Source organism: Podarcis muralis, chromosome 4 (assembly GCF_964188315.1).
Source record: "Podarcis muralis chromosome 4, rPodMur119.hap1.1, whole genome shotgun sequence".
NCBI classification, from domain to species: domain Eukaryota; kingdom Metazoa; phylum Chordata; class Lepidosauria; order Squamata; family Lacertidae; genus Podarcis; species Podarcis muralis.
The window spans coordinates 22757127-22784277 of NC_135658.1; the positions used below are offsets into that span (position 1 = coordinate 22757127).

Sequence of the window (27151 nt, forward strand, 5' to 3'; positions counted from 1 at the left end):
ATTGAGGAGTCCTCCTTTGTCCTAGATGTGGAAACATGGTTGAAGAAAGGTAGCCATGAGAACATGTAGTCTGAGAATTTGGGCAGGGTGTCTTCATGAATCTAGTATCAAACATGACAGGCAACAATTGGTCTTTACTATCAGTGACATAGTCACCATGTGCACATTAAGGGCATCAGCAGAAGGTAGCATGCTGGGACGCAGAAGCTTCGCTGACCTCCTTGCAGATGTGTCGCTGCTGCTTATCAGGAGGAAGAGGAGTGAGGCAGCAGGGAAGATGGTGCAGTGCAAACACTCCAGCAGAGCTAATCTTGTGCTCCTTGTCAGTCCATTTGACCTGTACCACTCTCCCTCCTCCCTCTTTCCTCTTCTTCCTGCTTCTAGTAAGCAGCAGTGACTCATCTGCCACTGCAGGGAATTTCTGTTTTATCCTTTAGAACAAGGGTGGGAAACCTTTTCTTCAGCATGAGACCCTGGTCCAAAACTGCCCCACCCTCTGCAGGCCATTTTTGAGAGTTAGGCAGGGTGGTTTATCAGTCTCCAGACATCATGAGGTGACAACTTCCTGTCAAAAATGGCCTATGGAGAGTGAGAAAGGTTCCCAGTAGTCAGTCCCTGATGAGGACAATTTCAAAGGGGTTGGCTGTCTGGCACTGGCATTGAACCCTGCTTTGTCCATTTGCGAGTGGCAAAATGTCTTTGGCCATCCATGGGTGAGTTGGCTGCCAAAGAGAGAGAAAAATTGGCAGAGAGGCTTTGTGCTTTGAGCCTCAGGTCCCACCTTGGCCTTCTGCCCAGGTGTCTGAGCAAGCTACCTGTATTTTAGTCTGAATAGTTTGCTTTTCTGCTAAAACAAGTAGCCTGTTGCAAGAGTAACTTGGGTAATTGCCCAGACTATTATTTGGGGGCTTGCCACACACACACACCCAGCACCCATTTTGTGAAAGTGCCCATGACACCATCTCAAAATTCTAAATGTGTCCACGAGCCCAAAAAAGTTGTTGAGGGCAGGGGACAATCTGCTCTAGGTACTTCAATTTTCATCAAAGGAGATTCAGAAAGCTCCACCTTAGTCACTAGTTTGCTATGTTCCAGTGCATCCCCCCCCCCCCCTTATGCTTTTATGTTACTGAAATGTTCCATGCTCCTCAGAAGATTTACAATCCCAATTAGTAAAAGTTATATCAGAAAGGGTCACTACGAGTCTCATAACAGAGAACACTGGGTTCTGTTCCTCCTAATCAAAGAAGCACGGTGGTTGTTGTTCGTTTTTGCAGCCTTAATTACCAGAAACACTGCACTTGTGGCCTCCCCAGATCTGATATTAGGATGATTTTACATTGCTGTTCATCAGGGCATGTTATCACACAAGCAGTGTTAGAAACCGATCTATGAAAGCTAGGAGCTAAATAGCCCCTTAAACCTAGGTTAGGGTACAATAACGGAATGTCTAGGTGCGCTTTTTTGTAGCAAGAATACAAAGCTGAAAATGAATGAGCTGCAGCTAAAATATTATGTTTTTCACATGGCCTAGTCCTTCCCCTGCCCACCCCTCTAATAGTCTTCAGAGGGTCTCTTCTCCAGTCTTCAGAGAGAAGCTGGAAGTGGGGAGGCACAAAAAAGCTCCTCTTTTATTTCCACTCTGCACTAATGAAATTCCATCACAAAATGTGCCTAGAACAATGGGAGTTTTTAATACTGCATACAAGTAGGTTGCTAACCACTAGCATGCCTCAGCTGATCATTCTCGGCTATAAACCAGCAATATGGGGATAGCTTGACCACCAAAGTCCATGTGATGCTGGATTACTGCAATGTGCTGTATTGGGCCCAGTTCAGACATTCCAGACTGCTGATATGGGCATACGACTGACAACATATGACACCATTGTTAAAATGATGAATGACTTAATCTCTGTAGCCCTCCTATAGGCACTGTGAATGAAATATATCTTGTGCAGAATGCCTCTGATTCTAAGCAGGTTGGAAATGCCCCTACTCTGAAAGGGCAAACCCTTTGGGATTTACGGTACCTTCTCCCACCCAACTGGGGGGGGGGGGATGAAGCTTCTGATAAAGTCTTTGAAAAGTGCCCCCTACCTTATAAATAAATAGACATAAATAGCTTCATTATGCTAACGTTGCCAACTTGAATACGTTTTTGTTCTGGAAGGCTTTCCTTGAGGAAAGTTATTTATAGAATAGTAATTATACTTTTACATGGGGCTTCCCTTTTGTAGAAACAGGTTCATTTGTTCATTTGTTTTGGATTTTGTTTCAAGCACTTTTATGGCTTTTAGAGCTTGCATTGTTTGGGTTTTATCTCATTTTTATCACAATGCAAACCACTCCAATGGCTTCAGACCATTCTAAATGTGTAGGAGAAAAATAAAGTCAAATAAACATATTGAAAGAACACTGCTGTATTTCCACCACTTGTATAATTCTGGCTGGGTTCCATTTAGTTATCTATTCATCCCCCCCCCCAGTTAAAATATAAGATTACTGAACCACCCTTTACCACAGAGATGCGTCTGGAAAATTCATTATACCACTTCTCATATGCTGAACTTGAACCTATTTATATTTGTTTTCATCTGATCTTAATGCCGTCATTTCAAATTGCTGTAACCTGCCCTGTGACCTTATGGTAGGTAAGAAATTAAAAACAGATAATATTAATAGCAATGTCCCAGGTCAGGTTGGCTACAGGAATATAATAGATGGTTACAAAACCCAGTTAGACAATTGTCATTGCAGCCTTCACCCTGCCTTCTCCCCAGAGCAAGCAGAACCATGCGATTCTACTTACCGTCTCACGGCAAAGCAACTAGAAAGAGAGGGAGCAGGGAAATGTGAATATGGGCCCGGGAGTGAATAGGGGGCAGGGCAATGGGAAGTACAAGTCACCTGTCCTTCACCTGCCATGCTGTCATGCTCCTTAGCTGAGCAGAGCAGATGAAAACCTACCTTTGATCTGTGCCTACTGCACTCCCACTACTAGTTGCCTTTCATAAGTGCATCCAGACCAAGGAGTCCATTGGCATTTGGAGTGGGGTGGGCATGGCTGTCTGAAGCAAAAGGACATATTTTAAGGTGGGATGGTGGTGTTACGTCTAGCACCAAAGTCCAGCATTGTCTACCGTGCTTTACAGCAGGGCTCTGGAGCCTTTTTTAGCTGGAGGGCCACCACTTGCCAAGGTGGGTGGGCAAAAGGAGGTATAGCAAAAACAAGAAAGAAAGGCAAATGTTACCTTTGTATAGTAGGCTTGTTTTTACACACACACACACACACACACACACACACACACACACCCCTCCTTGTCCACTGCATTGCGGTTCAGGACACATGTAAATGGGAATTTTCCCATTCCACCCCCTCTGAACTAGGGTTGCTATATTTCAAAAAGTGAAAATTTGGACACAAAAGTTGTTGACCTCTTTATGGGGGGTGGGGGCAAAATTGTTGAGCCCTTTCTGAACACCAGAAATGCATCGTACGATGCAGTGGGCCTCTTCTTACATTCTTCTGTATCCATTCATCCTTCTCTGTCCTCACTCCAATCCTATGGTTGGCCTCCTATCCAGCAGCCATGATGGAATTGCCACAGCAGAGATTGTGCTGTGTGTGACTTTAGCAGTCATTCTGTTATTAGTAAGTCAGCAGACCAGGAGGGCTGGCTGAGGTTTTGCATAACAACCAAGAAAAGTGGCACGACGCTCACTGAGGTAGCGAGCGCTCTGACTGGCTGTGTAGATCTGAGGGAGTTCCCCCCTGTTATGTATAATTGATAGCCTTCCTGCTATGTCCGGTGCCTGACCTAAGAAAGACAAAAGCCTCTCTGTTGCTTTCTCCACAAGTTATACAACGTTGTGTTCCGCTTCCTCAATAAAGTGTTACCAAGATTTAAATGGCTTTGCTAACAAGCCATACATGAAGATTTAAGGCACAGTGCATCAAAAAAAGACACGCAGAACTCTTCATTGGGAATACATTTTATTATTAAGTTTCATGTCATGGAGCCATTGGGGCACAGGGAACTGAGCTATTGTCGGGTGAAACCCACATGGTTCAGTCGCAGCAGTAGAACTTCACATCGTTAAGTGCTGTGTTGTCGCCTTTTTCCGTCTGAGGTTCCATTTTGGTCCGAATTCCACATATGGCACCTTGAGGACAGACTGCACTCCATGGGCCAAAAGTACCCCAGTCAGTTGAATAGCCTGTCAGGACAGCCCCATGTTCGCAGCTGAACCTGATATTGTTAGCTGATGTGTCATCCAAAAAAATTCCTCGTTCTTTTTGTACTCTCAGAGAAAATGAGATTAGACTGCCCTCAGGACAAGTCTCAGTCTTTGTCCACTTCCCCCACCTGACAAAGATAGTGGTGTTAATACTCTGAAGAAATGTTAGCTCAAGTCATGTCTTCACCATACATTCCATGCCCATTCAGCACATATTTGAAGCACATGGCTTCCCCCAAAGAATCCTGGGAGTTATGATTTGAGGAAATAAGTAAGGTACAGTCATACCTTGGGTTAAATGTGCTTCAGGTTGAGCATTTCTCAGGTTACACTCTGCGGCGACCCAGAGGTAACTTCCGGGTTTCGCTGCTCACGCATGCGCAGACGCTCAAATGTGATTAGATGAGTTATTTTGTCGTTTTTTTACCCTTGTTCTGATCTAATACGGCCTACATTTTATTACACAGGTAATGTTGCATGTATGCATTCTCTTCACATTTTATCCACCTCATATGGAAATAGATGTAGAATGGAATTCTGTTTTATTTAATTTTGTTAGCTCAATGATTAATTCCTGGGGAAGGAAACTATATCCGAGCAATGTCTTTTGCTACATTGCATTTTGCTATTTTATCACATCCCTCCCTGTTGTGTTGTTGATGCACTCAGGTTTGGCAGCCCATGAATAAGTCACCATAGTTCAAGATGGATCCTCCTCAAGAACTCAGGGAAAAGGCAAGAACTTGCCAGATTTGGTTCCATACTTCTTTCTAACAACAAAGCCAAGGAATGGAATATTTAAAGCTACTCACGGTCCAACAGCAGATTGAATTTCTGAGCCATCCGTGCAAATGAGGCGGATGCCATTCAGAGATGTATCATCTTTAAATATTTGAAAACGTTCCCATTGGTCTACCTGGGGGAGAAGAGAAGCTGTGACTGCAAGAAGACCACATTTAAGAGCAAAGCACAGCATTTTCAGGAGGAATTTCACACACACTAGATTGGCAGGCTGAATTTGACAGTATTGCACAGATCTTGGAAAGTTTGATTCGAAAAGGATCTCATTTGACATGCCCCCAAAAGAACTAATTCCAGTTCATGTTTGCACCTTTACAAAATGAACTATTTCAGTTCACAGTTCAATTCAAGTATGTCCTCGGCAAAAAATATTTTGGCCTCCAGAATGTCACAAGCTGTTATATTGATGCATAAAATTTGCTTAAGAAGACTAAGGAACCATCATTCCACACACAGCAGAATACGAATAGTTTGATTTCTTTCCCCTCAAAAATATGATATTTAAACTTAAATGCTCAAAGGGTCTAAGCTGTAAATAACACATGTAAGAGAAGGAACTTGAAGATGAACTAGAAATCATTCAAAGTTCTGCCTCAAAATGAACTGAATTCATGTTACGCTCCCCCAGCAATTATGGGAACTATGTTCAGGTGTAATTGGCATGGTGCAATATCATCACCATCATGTATTAAATTTCTATACTAACCTTCATCTGAAGATCACAGGATGGTTTACAATGTGAAAACACAAGAATAGATGCCATGATAACAAACCAAAACAATACCCCCCAACGGTATAATTAGCCAAAGCCCTGGGAGAAGAGGAATGCTTTTGCCAGGCACGTAAAGATATGTAACAGAGGCACCAGGCAAACGTCTCTGGGGAGAGCATTCCACAAGTAAGGAGCCACCACATAAAAGACCCATTCTTGTGTTGCTGCCCTCCAGACCTCTCACGGAGAAGGCACATGAAGAAGAACCTCAAATGCTGAAGGGCCTTAGTGTTCCACCAGTACGTTTGCATCATAATGACCTCACCACCAAGCAAATGGAGGTCAGGTGAGCAGAGCCGCCCCAGGACTTTGTCCATTCATACTTATTGTCACAGCTGCTTGGCACCAAGGTGCCTGAAAAGGAGGACACAAGGAGGTATCTACCTTCAATATGAATCCTTTTGCATACCCTTTGCGACAGAATTCTATGGGTCCCCATTCACCCCATGGCCCTCCATTTGGCACTGAGAGTTCAATTGTATAGTTTCGGGTTTTTGCATCCAAGAGGTAGCTGGAGAAAATCAAGAAGAGCGCAGTACCTATAGAGAGGTCCATGGAAGGTAGCTCACCGCAGATCTAGCAGCAAAAGCATAAGTGGGAAAATAATAGCCATGAGAATTTTGAACCCCAAATCCCTGAATCAAGTTTTTCAGAATATGCGGTTGCTTTTGGCTGATACAGCAGATTCACTGGTTGGCTTTTCTAATTCTAGTTTGAGTCCTATGAGCAACCCAGGAGTTAATTGGACTGGGACCAGGGCAAAGCTCACCAGGCAACCAGGAAATGCTTTTAGAAAAAGTGAATGGGTTTTACCTAACTCTGAGCAATTATTGTTGGTTCTCAGGAATTCCTAAGCATTGTTAAGAAAGGTTTGATTCATATTGTTTATTTTAAATTATTTATATGCTGCTTTTCCAGCCAAATCCTGTCCAAAGTAACTCACAGCAATAAAAACCTACAAGTTTATTACTAAAACCTAAAACAGAATAGAGTCACAAAAATAAATAAATCAAAAGACACAGCAACCCAAAAGCACAACTTCCATCCCGTGAGTGGGAAGGCCAATCAAGCCATATAATTCTTGAATGCCTTTCAAGATGCCTGAAGGTTAGTCACCCTACTAGGAAGAAATTCGAACGAGGTGGAGCCAGCACAGAAAAGACCCTGTATGATAATAAAAGATGGATTTACTATTTTTTCACTCACCTATTGTGAATAACAGCACAGCTGGAAATTATTAATTGTTATTCTTTGTTTTCTAGCTTTACCTCATTCGGTTCTGGCCACTGCCCAAGCTTCTAAGATTATGAACAGGAGGCAGCCCTTGCCCTCCTTTCTCCCTTCAGCAAGCAGTTCCATGCAGTGTAAATTATCCTACGTGGGGAAACCTTTGAGCTGAGCTGCGTATATTAATGTGGGCAGGGCAGCAACCAGGAACAGGAAAATGAGATGTGGGAGTTGTCCTCCTGAACAGCACCTGCCATGCTCTGCAGCTCCATGACTGGACAGAACTGGGCAGTGTAAAGCTCATGCCTTTCTCCAAGGCATTAAAATAATTATAACAACAGCCTTAAGATCCCTGGCCAAATTTAAAATGCAATATTAAACAATCACAGGAATAGGGTGAGTCCTGAAAATATATATCTGGCATGTTTGGGAGCCTAAATTGACGAGTACCAAGGCGTTCAAGAACCAAGGTACAGCCATAGCCTGTGGTAGTCACCGAGCCTGCTATTTTAAATTACCCTTAATGTACTGGTAAAGCTCTATGCAATGTATTGATGTCATACGTCGGTGGTCTAAGGCATTACAATTTAGGCAACTTAAGAAAGCAGGCTGGGTGGCAACCATGATGGATACCAAGCTTAACTCCCAACTATTGCCCACTTAAGGTCTAGGATTTTGTTTTAGAGGGGTGTGTGTGTGTGTGTGTGTGTGTGTGTGTGTGTGTGTTTTATTGGTAGGAGGACTAGGGAAATCTTGGTTGCCTCACCTAATGACATTTCCCAGAATTCTTTGGAGAAAGCCATGACCATTAAGTCTCGTGTAAAACTGATGACTTTCTCCAAGGCACTAAGACCCAGTCCACTCCCCGGCAGACCTCTCAGTGGGTCAGAGAGTGTGAGCCTGTGCATTCCCCTGCGCGTGCTCAAGCTATTTCTGGCACTCTTCTGGGTTGGAAGAGCACTGGAAATAGTGTGTGTGCATGAGCACAGGCGTTCCTCCATCCCAGAAGTGTGCCGTAAATAGTGTATACTCATGCGTACAGGCATTCCTCCGGGTGAGGAGCGCCCGTGCGCACATGCTCTTTGCAGCGCTCTTCCAACCCGGAAGTTGTTCCCCACGGTGAGGGAAAAAATGGCACCACGGGGGGGAGCACGGAATCCCCACACCGATCTACGGAACGGCCATGGGCCAGTTCCAGGAATTTCATGGGCCGCATCCTTCCCATGGGCCTTAGGTTGCTGACCTCTGTACTAAGATAATAACAACAACCATAAGATCACAGGGCAAATTACAATAATTTGAAATACAATATTAAATCATTTAAAACAAATGACAGTCACAGTAATAGGGTGGGTCGTGTGTGTGTGTGTGTGTGTGTGTGTGTGTGTTTGTATGAAGTGTCAAAGACCAGGGTGAAGAGGAGTGTCTTCAGTATATGGGGGGGGGGGAGAGAACTCTAAAATGGTGGTGCCAAACACGCCTCTCTGGGGACAGAATTTCACAGTCTAGGAGCTGCCACAGAGAATGCCGTCTCCTGGGTCACCACCATCCCAAACATCGGAAGGCAGTGGAAGTATCAAGGGGAGCCCCTCTGCAGATCTTGACACCTGAGAGCGTCTATAGATAAAGAGGTGCTCTCTGAGATATTTGGGGGCCTAAGTCATTTGGGGATTTATGTGAGCACCTCCAACTGAGCCAGCAACAAAATAGCAAATATGATTCAATGTAATGTGATACCTATTGGGAGCATATTGGGAGAGGCGATCCTAAGATTCCAAATGATGTCTTAAACACCACAGACTCATGATGGAAAAGATCTTGGGATCATGGTAGATGGCTCAACTAAAATATCAACTCAGAGTGCATCACCCATTAAAAAGGCAAATTCCATGCTGGAGGTCATTAGGAAATTGGGCGGGTGGGGGGGACATATCACAAAGCCTTTGTGGAAATCTATTGTGCTTGGAATGCTGTATATAGTTCTGGTTGCCACATTTCAAAAAAGGTGGTGCAGAACTGGAAAAGCTGCAGAAATGGGCAATCAAAATGATCATGAGGCCGAAGCAACTTCCCAGGAGGAAAAAAAATTTAATATAAAGGGGGGAAATGAGATTTTTTTAAAGTATGCATGGTGTGGAGATATGTTATTATTTTTACCTCTCTCATAATACTGAAACCAGGGGGTGAATCTCATGGTTTTAAAGAGTAAGTAGTAAAGTAGTAAAGAGTAAGTAAGGGACACGGGTGGCACTGTGGGTTAAACCACAGAGCCTAGGACGTGCTGATCAGAAGGTTGGTGGTTTGAATCCCCGCAACGGGGTGAGCTCCCGTTGCTCGGTCCCTGCTCCTGCCAACTTCGCAGTTTGAAAGCACCTCAAAGTGCAAGTAGACAAATAGGTACCACTCTGGTGGGAAGGTAAACGGCGTTTCCGTGCGCTGCTCTGGTTCACCAGAAGCAGCTTAGTCATGCTGGCCACATGACCTGGAAGCTGTACGCCGGCTCCCTCAGCCAATAAAGCGAGATGAGTGCCGCAACCCCAGAGTCGGTCACGACTGGCCCTAATGGTCAGGGGTCCCTTTACCTTTACCTAGTCATAACCCTAGCCTGCCATTTCCATTTACCCTGAATGTAATGACACAGCACAAAGGCCTATGAAATGTATTGCATTCATAAATCTGTGGGCTAAGGCAATACATTTTAGGTAGCTTAAGATGGCAGGCTGGGTGGCAACCCTGATGGATACCAAGCTGAACTCCCATTCAAAAGCATCACCACTCAATTCTGTCCAGGAGCTTGTTAGAGGGTGGTGTCCCTGGAAACCAATGGAGAAAGCAAATGGTGTCTGCCATGCTTGCCAAAAGCAGAGCTGGTTGGGAGGAGCACATTGACACGATGCCAATGGCCCCTCCAAATGTGGTGCTGACCCTGCTTCAATTGACTCTGGATTCTCTACTCATTTATTGCTGAAACAAATTCTTGAAATTGCCTTTTGAAAGCAACTTTAAGAATGTATCGCTGCTGACACTAGGATCTGAAACCTCCTGGTACCATGACTTTTTGAAACTAACTGGTGAAACTAATGTCGGAAACTAACTACAGACGGTTAATGTCTGGAACTAACTGGCGAAACTAATGGCGGAAACTAGCTACAGACAATTAATGTCTGGAACTTTGTGGTGAAATGCATAGCTGGAACGAATAGCTGGAACTAGCTGGTGAAACCACTGACTGAAACTAATTGGTGAAACAGATTTTTATAGTTAACCGCTGAAACTAATTGCTGAAATTCATAGATTTTTTTCCCCTAAAATTATTTTTCCATGGAAGGGAATCGATGGATTTATTGATGAAGCAGTGTTTTCTTAATGAAGATAAAATATTTTTAATTTTATTTGAAAAGTTACTAACCATATTACATGGAACTATTACCTAAATTTCTTTCACTTTTTGGTCTACCAGGAAATCTAACTTCAAGTTATATACATTTCTAATAAACCATGGCTGCAATTCAAACCCCTTCTGATGTAGATGCCGGAGGGTTAGGATGGTGCATAATGTCCTCTCTGTTACCCTCTCTGACCCTTCATTAAGGCTGCTCTGCCTATATCTGATAGTAAGTTATGTAACATTAATGTATAGAAATGTGTAAGACAAAATATTAATGCATTTAGGAATAAAACTCAAATTAGCAAAGTGTAATGTTTAAGTAAAATGATTCCTTGAAAGGAGGAATTGTAGGGGATAAAAATTGTGGGGATAAAATGCAATACCTGATGTGGCCTTCAGAATGAGAGTATTGTGCACCTCCATCAAGCAACTCCTGCAGCCAAGCTGGTACCAGATGTACTGCTTTCCTTTCCTTTCCATGGCCAAGAGGGGGGTTCTTATCATTGGGCAGCCCAGGATCTCCATACACACTGCCCAGCCTTGCTCCCTAGAGAGGTCACTTGGGTGCTGCAAACGCAGGAAAAACGACGTTGGAGGCAGAAGATATGAGTTATTTTTTTAAAAAAATACTTTTTATTAATTTTCCAACATAGATATACAATTTAATCCAAATTTTTACAAATTTAACATTTTTGGACTTCATTCAGCTTCTCTGACAATCATCCATTTCCTTTTAACAATATATCTCAGCTTTTACAGTGCTTCTTTAAAACCCACTAGCGTTGTTTATACTTCACATGTACTTTTCAGATATTCCGCAAATTTCCCCCAGTCCTCGATGAACTTTTGGTCTCGAAGATATCTGACTTTCCCTGTTAATTTGTCCGATTCTGCATAGTCTGTTAATTTCATCCTCCATTCTTCTTTCGTCGGTATTTCCTCTTGTTTCCACTTCTGGGCCAGTAGAATTCTTGCTGCTGTAACTGCGTATTGGAAAAGTTTATAGTCCTTCTTTCTTATTTCCTTTCCTGTAATCCCTAAAAGTAGGGCCTCTGGTTTCTTAACAAATGTATACTTCAACATTTTTTTCATTTCATTATATATCATCTCCCAGAAGCCCTTCACTTTCTTACATTCCCACCACATATGATAGAACGTTCCTTCTTTTTCTTTGCATTTCCAACACTTATTACAGGTCTTATACATTTTTGCTAATTTTACCGGTGTGATATACCATCTGTAAAACATTTTCATAACATTTTCTTTTAACGCCGTACAAGCAGTAAATCTTAAATTTTCCTTCCATAATTTTTCCCAGACATCAAATTGTATATTATACCCAAAATCTCTGGCCCATTGTATCATTACCGATTTAACTTCCTCATCTTTCGTATGCCAGTCTAGGAATATCTTATACATTTTTGACAAAATTTTACAATCATTGTTTATTATATCTGTTTGAAACTTTGAATCCTTTTCTGTGTGACCACTTTCTTTAATATCTTTTTTAAACATTTCATTAACCTGGAAATAATGCAACCAATCATAAACATGTTCCTTAACTTGCTCATATGGTTTTATTTTCCATTTGCCTCCTTCTTTGATAGCAGATACGAGTCATAGACTCAACCTGATTGGCATAATGTACGGGTACTACAGATTGCCTTCATCAGTGAGCGAGACACGATGGAAGAGACATGTCTCACTGTCTGCCTCCTTCAATGGGTGCTTGGAGCTCAGAGTATCACTCGACAAGTGTACCAAACTACTGCACCAGGTAAAACAGAAAAGAAACAAACCCTCTTGTGGCTAGCAAGTTGAAGCATCAGGACCATGTGTCCTGGCTTGTCCACCTACCTGCTGGCAAAGGAGGGCATCACGAGAAACCATGTATTCAAACCTCAGTCTTTGCAGTGAGAAATTCCCTTCTATCTGTGATAGCACTGCTGACCAAAGACTCAGAACACATGCTTTCCCTCCACCTCTCAATCACCTCCAATCCAGTTAACATACTGAGCCTCTATACTCCCACTATGTGCTCTGACAAACAAACCAAGGGCTGGTTCTCTGAGGAACTAGACCAAGCTGTCAGAAGGGTCCCACCTAGTCCTGCTGAGAGATTTCAGTGCCAGAGTTGGGATTGGTCATCACACGTGGGACCACTGCATAGGCTACTATGATATTGGCAGCGTGAACGAGAACAGACAAAGGCTTCTTGAGCTGTGCTCATATCACAGCCTCTGAATCATGAACACATTCTTCTCTACCAAGGCAAAACATACAGTGTCTTGGAAACATCCAAAGTCAGGCGACTGGCACCAGCTGGATTTGATGACATACTTCAACTCTTGACTTAAAACAGGATTAAAAATGAGATTATTGTTAGTGTTATGTAATTCTGTTTCAGTTAATAAAACATAATTTTTATAATTCACACTTTCTTCTAATGCATGCATTTTTGTAAACACTGTTTAGCTGGAGAACTCCACCAACAAATTCAGACATTGTCATTTAATGTTTTCATTTTTTTGCATCAGGTCCACCAAGAGGGGGACACAGCAGGTACTTCTATCCTAGGCCTAGACACTGAGCTTCCATTTTAAAGTAACCCCGAAGTCTCTAGACCTTGTAGAATGAGAGTTATGAATGGAAATGTGCAGTCCCCATTCAACACAAAAAGGAAGACATGAGTCTGCTCCTACTATTTAGTGTTTTCAGCCAATGAGTGAAGTCACAGCTATGATTCACAAATGCCGTGAAGAAGTTAAATACAGTCACACATGCATCAGGAAAGACTTTTTAAAAGGTTCAAAATGATCCAGGAAGTTTCTTATCCACACAATGTAGAAGGAACTCCCAGATTCATTTTAAAGCAATGGCTAATGGGAGTTGTAGTCCAAGTATTTGGATGCCACTGGATGGACAAAGGCTTCTATGTGGTTATGCGCTTGTTGCTCTACCACATTATTCTTTTGTTGGTCTTCTTTCTAAAATTGAGGACCTGGTCTCAAAAAAAAGGACACACACTCATATTTGTTTAGCATTTCATTGTGGTTAAAATCCAGGTCAGCAAAATATTAGAATAAGCTTCATCTACAGCAGTAAAACTTAACATCATTAAGTGCTGTATCATCACCTTCTCCTTGATCAGGCTGTACTTTGTCTGCAACCCACATATGGTACCAGAAAAGCAGGTGCTAACGCTAGCATAATAGCCCCAGCATATTCCATTAGCAAACATTTCTCTCCCATTTTCACGTTTGAAGTAGACGTTGGCTGCTGTATTATCCACCCCATCCTTGGGAGGTTCCACACTCAAAGCGAAGGCAACCAGGTGGTCATGGTCACAGTACTGAGACTTGTCCCAGTCTCCCCAACTATGGAAGAAGACCATGGTAGCAAGGTTGTGATAAATCAACACATATACTTTCTTGTGTTGGAGGCTCTCCAGAAAAACTAGCAGCTGACATAAAAAGAGAGAGAGTAGATCAATACACAATGTTGCAATAAAATGTTGCAATAAAACTGCAGCTCTTGTTAAGGAATTTTAACCATCTCAGCCACCCTCCACAGTTTTCCATTTTATTTTCAGTCTGGTACTTAACATTTCATGACTACAAACATGGGTAAGCAAATGGTCTGGGGGCCGGATCTGCCCCGATCACCATCTAAATCCGGCCCACGGACGGCCCAGGAATCAGCGTCTTTTTACATGAGTAGAATGTGTGTGCTTTTATTTAAAATTCATCTCTGGGCTATTTATGGGGTATAGGAATTCATTCATCCTCCCCCCCCCAAAAAAAAAAAAATAGCCCGGCCCCCCACAAGTTCTGAGGGACAGTGGACCAGCCCCCTGCTGAAAAAAATTTGCTGACCCCTGCTACAAAGCATCTTCAATTCTCATTTTATTGTTCTTTGCTGGTGAGTTTGATTACCTAAGGGTCGTTGTTGGTTTGTTTAAAAGATACTTTGTCCTCCTGGAAATCTCAGCGATTCCCTGAGAGTACAGGTATCTTCCTCCTGATTTTAATATAATTTGAGTGTTAATTAAAAACTCTTGATATCAAACTCAAATAAAGATTTATCATTGGTTGGCTACCATGTAACAATATCACTTCTAAAATGACTAAAATAGATTTTGATATCTAATTTGCTGAATGTGTTAGAAAGGAGATTGTCTGAATGTATGCATACTGATCAGCTTCATTACAGGGAGATTTCTTCAGGATACTAAGGAGAATTGTTGGTATAACTATTACAAAGAAACAAAATTGCTATTCCTTGCTGACACTGAAAAGGCATTTGATGAATTAGAATGGACTTTCATGAAATGAGTGTGTCTGATATGTGTGGGTCTTGGAAGGCAAGGTTTAACTTCGTCAGACCTACTCTAAGAAAACTAACTGCTATTTTTTAAAAAACAAAACATGTTTTTATTTATATCACAATATGTATATACAGCTTACTAGAACAAATTTCCTCTGTCAAAACAGTAATCCCTGTTAAATAGCTACTATTTTTCCTACAATTCTCATGCTTGATACCAAAATGCATTCTGTGATTGATTCAGGAAACCCTCAAGACCAAGCTGCCACTCTGCACTGATGGAATTGTGTTTTGACTCCTCAATAGCTGTGCTTTGTTTTTGTAATAGAAAAATATACCATACTATATATACTAATGTCAGAGGCTGCCCTAGGTCCCAGCTCACAAAGGACCAACGCCAGGTCGTTGCTATATGAAATAGTCTTTATTTAAGTTCTGTTTCATTCTTACATTCCCAGCGTGCACCTCTACGTCTCGAACTCTAGACCACCGAAGCTCCGTCTGAGCCTCGTCCCCCCAGGCACCAGTTTAAGACCCTAGCCTTGCTCCACCTCTTCCTTTGTTCTTTCCTCCTCTGGGTCCTCTTGCCCGTCGAGGACTCGCCTTTCCTAGACTCTTCAGAAGCTGAGTCTCCCGAGTCCTCCCCCAGCCTCCGGCGGGCTTTAGGACCTGGTTCCCACTCCGGGCTGTCAGCAGTCCCACGCGCCTGTACATTTGAACTTGGCGCGTGCGCGCAGCCCGACACCTTCCTCCTCACTGCTACACAGCTCCTGTCACTACTCTCCTCCCCAGGGGTGCTGCCTGGCTCTGACTTCCCCTCCATTCCCTCACTCTCCGACGGGGGCGTGGCCAGACCTGACTCCTCTTCCCCCCCACTGCGCTCCGGTGGGGAAACTGGTCCTGATCTCCAGCTACTACTTTGGGAGTCTCCGCTGGCCCCTTGCTTCTGGTGTGTCCCCTCTGGGACCCCCTTCTCCCTGGCCGTCGGCGCCCCCTTCTGGGAGTCTTCTGATTCACTGGAGAGGCTTATGGAATCTCTCGATTCACTGTCATTCTGTTCTCCGCTACCTTCAGATTCCTCCCCCTCGCTCTCCATTTCCTCTCTCTCCTGTGGCTCAGTCCCTGAGCCCCTGACAACTAATATACTATATGTTTCTTAACTGTTTCTTGCATGAGACTTGGGTTCCTCCTATGAAGTTGTAATTGAAACCTGAAATCACCTAGAGTGGTTTCTATAGCTTTTTGGGAGGCAAAAATGATTTCTTAGCCTACATCAACACCAAGCTGCCATTCTGCACTGGTGGAATTGTGTTGTGATTCCTCACTAGCTGTGCTTTTTGCAATAGTTTGCTGGAAGATTATACAATATGTTTGTTGAATGAGACTTGGGTTCCTTCTATGAAGCCGGGAATTACCAAGAGTGGCTTCCGTAACTGTTTTGGAAGCAAAAATAATTCATAACACATTTCAGGCAGCCCTTCACCTGAAAACTACAAGGTCATAGTAGGAGAGAAATCTAAAGAATACTCATGGTCCCGATGTAGATTCAATTATTGCACCATTACTGCAATGGAGACGGAAATGGTTGAGAGCTGTATTATCCTCATGTGGTTCAGTACCTTGCTATCTTTACCCTTTGGGACTTTGATTTTGATTTTTTGTAAATAACTTTAAATAACTTTAAACAACTCTAAATATTCTTTATTGATACGCCACTATTGCTATTGTTTTTGGGAAGTTAAAACAAAGTTGGGCAGTTTTTTTTTCTTTTTTCTGTTTTTTTCTTTTTGCCGGATGGTGGACTCCTGGTGGATGGGGGAGAAATTACAACTTGTTTTTCTGGTGTCTGGTGAACTCTCTGGGCTGGCCTGTCATTTTTGAAGTTGGATTCTTACTTTTGGGGGAGGAACTTTGGTCTGCCTGAATTTCTTTTGGAACTTTTTGCTAGTCTGAATCTCTGTGGGATTTAGCCCAATTGAGGGCAAGAAGATTAAGAGTGGTTCTAATAAAAAAAAATTTATAAGCGACCCTGTAAGGAATAGCCTAAATGGAGGCATGAAGATTTAAGATTTAAGAATTGGAATATTAATGGACTGAACGATAAAAAAAACGGAACAAGGTGGAACAATTTCTAAAGAAAAAGAACTTAGATATAATTTGTCTGCAGGAGACACATGTGGCAAAAAGGCACAGGAAAATTTTGATTAACAAAAGACTCGGAAATGAATTTATATCTTCAGATAAAGAAAAGAAAAGAGGAGTGATTTTGTATATAAAAAGTAAAATTGAAGCCCAGCAAATTTTCAAGGATGAAGAAGGAAGAATTATTGCTGTTCAAATAAATTGGCAAGGTGAAAAATTAATAATTGTCGGGATCTATGCACCTAATGGAAATAAAACTGATTTTTACAAAAGTTTGGAAGAAAAATTGTTGGAATATGTGGATCAAAAGATAATTGTGATGGGAGATATGAACGGGGTAGTTTCTACAGAAATGGATAGACTGAGAAACAGCGAAACGAAAGAAGGTAAACTACCCAAAACATTCTTTGAAATGGTAAAAAAATTGTAATTTAATAGATATTTGGAGGCTAAGATACCCATTGGAAAAACAATTTACATTTTATTCAGAACCAAATCAGTCAATGTCCAGAATTGACCAAATTTGGATTTCAAGCGAATTAACTCCAAGAATCCTTCAAGTGGAAATTGAACCAAGAGTAATTTCAGATCATAGTCCAATCAAGTTAGAACTCAAAGGCTTTGAAGAAAGAACATTCAGATGTAGAATGAATGATTACCTATTTGATGATCAAAAATTTGTACAAGAGGTACAGAAGAAACTGAATGAATACTTTGTGGACAATTGCAACAAAGGAACGAAGATGAGTACAGTGTGGGACGCAAGCAAGGCGGTGATGAGAGGGTTTTTTATACAACAAAATTCAATCAAAAAGAGGAACAGAGAGAAAGAAAAGAAAGAGATTTTAAAACAAATCATGGAAAATGAACAAAAATTAATTAAAAAACCAAACAATATAAGAATTAAACAAAGCATCAAGGTTTTACAAACTCAATTCGCAATGACAATAAACAAAGAGGTGGAATGGAATATTAAAAAATTAAGACAAAAGAACTTTGAATTTGCAAATAAATCAGGAAAATGGCTTGCTTGGCAGATCAAGAAAAGGAAAGAACAAAGTACAATAAACAAAATTAAAGTGGAAGGAGAAGAGATAATCAGCCCCAAAAGTATCAGAAAAGGATTCCTGGACTTTTATAGACAATTGTATAGACACAAAGAAAAGAACAACATGAGAAAAATAGAAAGATATTTAAAAGAGAAAGAGGTGCAAAAGATCCCGACAGAAGCAACAGAGAGGCTGAACACCCCTATTGATATTGAGGAGATTAAGGAGGTGATAACAGAACTGAAAAACGGGAAAGCCCCAGGACCAGATGGCTTTACAGCAAGGTATTATAAAGAGTTGAGACCAATCTTGATGATACCACTAAAAAAAGTAATGAATAACATTTTAAAAGAGAGGGAGATTCCAGAGACTTGGAAAGATGCATTTATAACCTTTATTCCAAAAGAGGATGCGGATCCAACACAAGTAAAGAATTATAGACCAATTTCTTTATTAAATACGGACTATAAAATCTTCGCAGGAATAATGGCAAAAAGATTAAAAAAGGTATTACAAGAAATCATTCATGAGGACCAAACGGGTTTCCTTCCTGGCAGACAGATGAGAGATAATGTGAGGAACATAATAAATATTTTGGAATATCTGACAGCCAGGAATGAGAAACGAGCAATGTTAATGTTTGTAGATGCCGAAAAGGCATTTGATAATGTATCATGGGATTTTATGTTGAAAAATATAGAACATATGGAGATGGGGAATGATTTCTTTAATGGAACTAAGGCAATATATACTGAACAAAGGGCGAAGCTGATAATAAACAACGTGATAACAGAAGAAATTAAAATATCAAAAGGTACTAGACAGGGCTGTCCACTCTCACCTATATTGTTATTATTATAATGGTCCTGGAGGTCTTTCTGAATTCAATTAGGAAAAATGAAAGGATAAAAGGGGTGACAGTAGGCCAAAATGAATACAAAGTTAAAGCCTTTGCCGATGATTTGGTTATAATGATGGAAGATCCGATGAATAGTGCAACTGAAGTGTTGGAGGAAATTGAAAAATTTGGTGATGTGGCAGGTTTTATATTAAATAGGGAAAAAACCAAAATTATAATTAAAAATATGGAACAAACAATGATGGAAGTGCTGCAACAACAAATGGGTATTGAAATTGTTAAAAAGGTTAAATACTTGGGAATATGGTTAACTCCAAAAAATATTGACTTGTTTCAGAACAATTATGTTCCGGTGTGGAATGGAATTAAGAAAGATCTGGAGGTATGGGGAAGGTTAAAACTATCCTTTTGGGGTAGAATTTCAATGATCAAGATGTCGGTGCTACCAAAGATGTTATTCTTATTTCAGATGATTCCAATATTAAAAGGAGTAACGATTTTTAAGGAATGGCAAAGAATGATTTCAAGATATATCTGGCAGGGCAAAAAGCCGAGAATTAAATATAAATTATTAACAGATGCAAAAGAAAGAGGAGGCTTTGCCCTGCCAAACTTGAAGTTATACTATGAGGCATCATGTCTTTGCTGGGTAAAAGAATGGATAAAACTTAAAAATACAAAACTTCTGGACTTAGAAGGATTTGATAACAGATTTGGGTGGCATGTGTATCTATGGCAAGAGAAGAAAAAGGGTTACAAATCGTTTGAAAACCATATCTTCCGGAAATCGTTAATTGAAGTATGGGACAGATACAAAAATTTATTAGAAATGGGGGTTCCACATTGGTTATCCCCACTAGAAGCTATAGGAGTCAAGAAAATTAATATGAGGAGTGAATGGATTACTTACGGAGATCTGGTGGTGAAAGGAGAGAAATGGAGACTGAAACCATACGAGCAAGTAAAAGAACATGTATTTGACTGGCTGCACTATTATCAGATAAGCGATATGTTCAAAAAGGATGTGAAAGAAAAAGGGTATAAAGAAAAAGATTCGAAATTTCAAACAGAAATTGTTAATAATGATTGTAAGATAATCTCAAAAATGTATAAAATTTTATTGGAATGGCACATGATAGATGAGGAAGTAAAAGCGGTAATGATTCAATGGGCCAGAGATTTAGGGTATAATATAAATATGGAAGACTGGCAAAAAATATGGAATGAAAATCTGAAGTTTACAGCATGTACTACGTTAAAAGAAAATGTTATGAAGATGGTATACAGATGGTATATGACACCAGTTAAATTGGCAAAAATGTACAAAACCCGTAACAAATGTTGGAAATGTAAAGAGAAAGAGGGTACATTTATTCATATGTGGTGGGAGTGTAAGAAAGTGAAGGGGTTCTGGGAAATTATATATAATGAGTTAAAGAAAATGCTGAAATATAGCTTTGTAAAGAAACCAGAAACCTTCTTACTGGGAATAACTAGAAAGGAAATAAATAAGAGGGACTGTAAACTTTTTCAGTACGCGATAACAGCAGCGAGAATATTGATGGCTCAAAAATGGAAACAAGAAGAAGTACCGACTTTGGAAGAATGGAGAACAAAACTAACAGACTATGCAGAACTGGACAAATTAACTGGAAAAATTAGATTCCAAAGAGACCATAAGTTTCTAGAGGACTGGGGAAAATTCAGAGAATATTTGAAAACTGTATGTGAGGAACATACAACGCTAGTGTGTTTTAAAGAAGCTTTGTGGAAAAAACAAGGAATATTGCAAGAATGTAAATGAGGACAGAAAAAAATTATTTAAAGGCGATACTATAATTAAGGAATGTGAAGATAGAAATTTAACTACGAATGATTGTCAGGGGAGTTGAAGGAGGTCCAATAAGTTAAAATATGTGATGTGGAAATTTGTATGATTGGAGATTTTATGGGAAAAGTTTAATAAAAATTTATTATAAAAAAAGAGAGAGAGCTGTATTATCCTCATGTGGTTCAGTACCTTGAGGTTTCTGCAGCTGATGGTGAACAGAAAAAAAGAGGTTGCGAACAACCTGCTGCTGCAAGCTAGAACTCCCATAATGCGAACGTTTGTGTTGGTAAAGCAAGTGTTTTCTGCTAGAATGTTCCATACTCACTGGTTTAAGCCTGAATAAGCAGTGTAAGCATTTTAAAAAGTGACAGTCTGCTTTTAGAAAATCCTGCCCCCTGGATGCCATTTTCAACGGACGAATCCCAGCTAAGTCAGGGAAATTACGGACGTACAGTATGACAGCCCTATCAGAACATCAGCTGCCATGGAAGAACAGTGGGACTGTGCACTCACTGCCAGTTTCTGGGCTTCAAAGGGCATCTGAGAGGTAACTCTGAGAAACAGGATGCTTGACCAGATAGACTTTTCGTACAATCCAGTGGGCCTCTTCTTACATTCTTCTGTGACCATTCATCCTTCTCTGTCCTCTCTCCAATCCTATGGTTGGCCTCCTATCCAGCAGCCATGATGGAATTGCCACAGCACAGATTGTTCTGTGTGTGACTTTAGCATTCATTCTGTTATTAGTAAGTCAGCAAACCAGGTGGCTGAGGTTTTGCTTAACAACCAAGCAAAGTGGCACGACGCTCACTGAGGTAGCGAGTGCTCTAATTGGCTGTGTAGATCTGTATAATTATGTATAATTGATAGCCTTCCTGCTATGTCCAGTGCCTGACCTAAGAAAGACAAAAGCCTCTCTGTTGCTTTCTCCTCATGTTATACAATGTTTTGTTCCGCTTCCTCAATAAAGCGTTACCAAGATTTAAATGGCTTTGCTAACAAGCCATACATGAAGATTTAAGGCACAGTGCATCAAAAAAAGACACGCAGAACTCTTCATTGGGGATACATTTATTATTAAGTTTCACATCATGGAGCCACTGGGGCACAGGGAACTGAGCTATTGTTGTGTGAAACCCACATGGTTCAGTCGCAGCAGTAGAAGATCACATCGTTAAGTCCTGTGTTGTCTTCGTATCCTCTATCAATTCTTGTCACCATTCCACATATGGCACCATTAGTACATTGTTGACTCCATGGACCATACGTACCCCAGTCAGTTGAATAGCCTGTCAGGACACCCCCATTTTCACAGCTGAACCTGATATTGTCAGCTGCTGTGTCATCCATGATGTTTTGATATCCTAGTACTCTCAGAGAATACGAAATTAGACGGCCTCCAGGACAAATCTCAGCCTTTGTCCATGTTCCATACCTGACAGAGATAGTGGTGTTAATACTCTGAAGAAATGTTTGCTCAAGTCACGTCTTCACCATACATTCAATGCCCATTCAACACACATTCGAAGCATATGGCTTCCCCCAAAGAATCCTGGGAGCTTTGACTTTGAGGAAATATAGAAGGTGTTGGTGGAATTTGTACTGTTATAACAAAAAAGGGGTCAAACCATCTCAAGAACTGTTAAGTTTTTGGAAAGTTGGATAATTTTGATAAAGAATAGTCTTGGTGGTGGGGTGCACATTTTTATTTCTATTGTTATTTTGTTTTTGTTTTTTAAAAATTAAGGTTTTAAAAAAGCAAATCCCAATACATGTTATCACCTGGATAAGAAATAAGGAAACAGAAGAGACCTCTCCAAGCTTCCTTGCTAAATACTGATCTGAAATGCATCTTACAATAACTGGCTCTGTGATGGGGGAACCCAGAAGTGTGGGTTGGGGCAGGTGGAAACTGCATGGAAATTAATTATTTAATCCCTTTTGGCTACTCTATCCAGCTTTCTCTTCTACTGGTTGCCTCTTTGCTGTCCCTTGGGAAAATAGAGAATATCTTAGTGCTCCAAGAGAGAATCCTCAAATTGTAGAGTTGGAAGGGATCCGAAGGGTCATCTAGCCTAGCCCCCTGCAATGCAGGAATCTCAGCTATAGCAACCAAGGCAGATGGCCAACCAACCTCTGCTTAAAAACCTCCAAGGAAGGAGAGTCCACAACCTCCCAAGAGAGAGCGTTCCACTGTCGAATAGATCTTACTGTCAGAAAGTTTTCCCATATGTTTAGTCAGAATCTCCTTTTGTGTAACTTGAAACCGTTGGCTCAAGAGGTACCCTCCAGATCAGGAAAAAACAAGCTTGTTCCTTCTTCCTTGTAACAGCCCTTGAGATATTTGAAGATGTCTATCATATCTAAGCCTCCTCTTTTCCAGGCTAAACATACCTAGCTCCTTCAACTATTGCTCATAAGGCTTGGTTTCCAGATCAAAATGTCAGCTCATCAGTGCTTTAGACCAGCTTCCCTCTACCTGGTGTCTTCCTGATGTGGTGGACTAAAACTCCTGTTGCCTCCATGTGTTGTCCTGTGCTTATGGGAATTGTAGTCCAAAAGATCAGGAGCACACGAGCCTGAAGAAGCCTGCCTTAGAAAAGGTGGACTTCCCAGTTGTCTCATCGTGCCTGCAGTCAGGACCAGGAAGCTTTCACAAATGGAATGGAGGTATATTTATAAACTGAATACACTGGACCCATATGGTTAGAATACAACAATAGAATTTGCAGGATATATTTAATTGTGTTGAGCTGAGTTTGTGGCTGGTCCTTACTTTACCTTTATATTTGTGAGGCCTATTCATATTCCTTAAGGAAGGCTAACAAACAGAAGGCAGTGTGCCTCTTTTCTGTTCTTCCTTCAGGAAATATGCACACAGGGACAGGTGCATTTTATAAGACTTTTCGTATCAGCAACGGTGGGTGGTATAAATTTTATATCCTTCTGTCATTAGATGAGTTATTTTGTCATTTTTTACGCTTGTTCCAATCTAATACGGCCTACATTTTGTTACACAGGTAATGTTGCATGTATGCATTCTCTTCACATTTTATTCACCTCATATGGAAACAGATGTAGACTGGAATTTTGTTTTATTTAATTTTGTTAGCTTGATGATTAATTCCTTGGGAAGGAAATGTGATGTATACTGGAACTACATCCAAATGTTGAGCAACTGTTGATTTATGAGTGGATTCTTCTGCTATCAAGATTCAGATATATAAATGTTCATTAAGAAAAAAATTAGTCCTGTTACTTTCATGGTTGTTTAGATTTCCAGCTGTGTAACAGTTGCCCTAGTAATATTATCTTTTGCTACATTGCTTTTTGCTATTTTATCACATCCCTCCCTGTTGTGTTGTTGATGCACTCAGGTTTGGCAGCCCATGAATAAGTCACCATAATTCAAGATGTATCCTCCTCAAGAACTCAGGGAAAAGGCAAGAACTTGCCAGATTTGGTTCCATACTTCTTTCTAACAACAAAGCCAAGGAATGGAATATTTAAAGCTACTCACGGTCCAACAGCAGATTGAATTTCTGAGCCATCCGTGCAAATGAGGCGGATGCCATTCAGAGATGTATCATCTCTAAAGGGTGATTCTGGTGTCCATTGCTGTACCTGGGGGAGAAGAAAAGCTGTGGTTGCAATAAGACCACATTTAAGAGCAAAGCACAACATTTTCAGGAGGAATTTCACACACACTAGATTGGCAGGCTGAATTTGACAGTATTGCACAGAACTTGGAAAGTCTGATTCGAAAAGGATCTCGTTTGACATGCCCCAAAAGAACTAATTCCAGTTCAAGTTTGCCCCTTTACAAAATGAACTATTTCAGTTCCCAGTTCAATTCAAGTTTGTCCAAATGTTCCTTGGCAAATGTTCCTTGGCAAAAAAATATTTCAGCCTCCAGAAAGTCACAAGCTGTTGTGTTGAAGCATAAATTTTACTTAAGAAGACTAAGGAATCATCATTCCACACACAGCAGAATACGAATAGTTTGATTTCTTCCCCCTCAAAATTATGATATTTAAGCTTAAATGCCCAAAGGGTCCAAAGTGTAAATAACACATGTAAGAGAATGAACTTGAAGATGAACTAGTAGATCACAGGGTGGATTACAATATAAAAAAATAAAAATGCATGCCATAATAAGAAACAAAAACAATTCCCCCAACATTTTAATTAGCCAAAGGACAGAGAAGAGGAATGCTTTTGCCATGGACCCACATATATGTAACAGTGGTGCCAGGCAAGCCTCTCTGGGGAAAACATTCCACAAGTTAGGAGCCACCACATAAAAGGCCAGTTTCTCTGGGCCTCTTGCAGAGAAGGCACATGAAGAAGAACAAGAGGAGCTGAAGGCCTTAGGTGTGCCACCAGTACATTTGCCTCATAATGACCTCACCACCAAGCAACTTAGTCAGATGGTGTCAGCTGCGTCCCATTGCTGAGAGAGGGAGAGAGCATGGAGAGACAGGAGGAGGTAATTAGACAGGAATGCAGAAGGAGGGAGGAGCAGCCTAGTTGCAATAGAAGCCTGAGCTCCGAGAACAAGGAGAAGGAAGGGGGGAGTTCAAGGGAGAAGACACAGTTTAAGTTCGGACTCACAGGGAGGCCCATCCCATGACGCATAGGCTCAGAAGAATTAAGGAGAGGCGTGAACAGGAAAGGAAGCGAAAGGGGGGCTTGAAATGAGGAAAGAGGAATGGGCAGAACTCAGACTCGGCAACAGCTAATTTGGAAGCAGACGCTGAGTGACTGAGGTCCAGAGTGATTTGTGTGTTTTGGGCAATAAACCTGAGTTAATTACTTCCAGAGTTGTCTCGCTTCTCTGGAAGAAACCCAACCATTACAGATGGAAGGTCAGGTGAGCAGAGCAGCCCCAGGACTCTGTCTGTTGATGCTTATTGTCACAGCTACGTGGCACCAAGGTGCCTGAAAAGGAGGACACAAGGAGGTATCTACCTTCAATCTGAATCCTTTTGCATGTCCTTGGCGACAGAATTCTATGGTTCCCCATTCACCCCATGGCGATCCATTTGGCACTGAGATTTCTTTGTTAGCCTTTCGGAGTTGTTCATCCGAGAGGCAGCTGGAGAAGATCAAGAAGAGCGCAGTACCTATAAAGAGGGCCATGGAAGGTAGCTCACCGCAGATCTAGCAACAAAAGCACAAGTGGGAAAATAATAGCCATGAGAATGTTGAACCCCAAATCCCTGATTCCTGTTTTTCACAATATGTGGTTGCTTTTGGCTGATTTTGGCTTTTCTAATCATAGTTTGATTCCTATGAGAAACCCAGGAGTTATTTGGGCTGGGACCAGGACAAAATTCACTAGGCAAGCAGGAAACACTTTTAGAGAAAGTGAATGATAGAACAATAATGGATGGGTTTTACCTAACCCCTGAGTAATTATTATTGCTTCTCAAGAATTCCTAAACATTGTTAAGAACAGTTTATCCAAAGGGACTCACAACAATAAAAACCTACAAGTTTATTACTAAAACCTAAAACAGAATAGAGTCACAAAAATAAAAATACAAAGACTCCACAATCCAACTTTCATCGCATGAGTGAGAAGCCCAATCACACCATGTGAGTCTTGAATGCCTTTCAAGATTCCTGAAGGTCAGTCACCCTTGGGTGGAGCCAGCACAGAAAAGACCCTGCAAATGATAATTTTAATATTATTATTACTGCTGCTGCTGCTACAACTACTACTCACCTTTTGGGAATAACAGCACAGCTGGAATTTATTTATTTTTGTTGTTGTTCTTGTTTTGTTTTCTTGCTTTACCTCATTTAGTTCTGGCCACTGCCTAAGCTTGTATAATTATGAACAGGAGGAAGCCCTTGTTCTCCTTTCTCCCTTCAGTAAGCTGCTTCAGGCAGTGTCTCACTGCAGTCAATTATCCTATGTGGGAATGACTTTGAGCTGAGCTGCTTATATTAATGTGGGCAGCAACCAGGAACAGGAACATGAGATGTGGGAGTTTCCCTCCTGAACAGCACCTGCCATGCTCTGCACCTCCATGACTGGATAGAACTGGGCAGTGTAAAGCTCATGCCTTTCTTCAAGGCACTAAAATAATAAGAGCAACCATAAAATCCCTGGCCAAATTTAAAATGCAATATTAAACAATCACAGGAATAGGGTGAGTCCTGAAAATATATTTCTGGGGTGTCAAAGGCCAGCATGAAGAGTCTTGTGGTGTTTAGGAGCCTAAATTGATGAGTACCTAGGCGTTCAAGAACCAAGGTACGGCCATAGCCTGTGGTAGTCACCGTGCCTGCTATTTTAAATTACCCTTAATGTAATGGTACAGCTCACAGACCTATGCAGTGTATTGATGTCATACGTCGGTGGTCTAAGGCATTACAATTTAGGCAACATAAGATGGCAGGCTGGGTAGCAACCATGATAGATACCAAGCTTATCTCCCACCTTTACTTTCTTGGGCTCCATGATCACTGCAGATGGTGACAGCAGCCACGAAATTAAAAGACG

General features: G+C 41.2%; 2 protein-coding genes and 1 pseudogene across 2 annotated transcripts; all 3 read right to left on the bottom strand.

The window, feature by feature from the left end:
* Positions 1–4037: 4037 nt before the first annotated feature.
* Positions 4038–6375, bottom strand: LOC114595303 (vitelline membrane outer layer protein 1-like). Its single transcript, XM_077926717.1, has 3 exons — positions 6200–6375; positions 5055–5158; positions 4038–4370 (listed from the first exon to the last, which is right to left on the bottom strand). The coding sequence occupies exons 1-3, from the start codon at positions 6368–6370 to the stop codon at positions 4073–4075; spliced, it is 573 nt and encodes a 190-aa protein (XP_077782843.1). The 5' UTR covers positions 6371–6375; the 3' UTR covers positions 4038–4072.
* A 7144-nt stretch (positions 6376–13519) lies between these two features.
* LOC144327449 (vitelline membrane outer layer protein 1 homolog) lies at positions 13520–21267 on the bottom strand (annotated as a pseudogene).
* Positions 21268–21692: 425 nt separating this feature from the next.
* On the bottom strand, positions 21693–26547 carry LOC114595304 (vitelline membrane outer layer protein 1-like). The gene is made up of 4 exons (XM_028725608.2): positions 26369–26547; positions 25609–25800; positions 24158–24261; positions 21693–22072 (listed from the first exon to the last, which is right to left on the bottom strand). Exons 2-4 carry the CDS (start codon positions 25777–25779, stop codon positions 21784–21786), a joined length of 564 nt encoding a protein of 187 aa, XP_028581441.2. The 5' UTR covers positions 25780–25800; positions 26369–26547; the 3' UTR covers positions 21693–21783.
* Between the last annotated feature and the right edge of the window lie 604 nt (positions 26548–27151).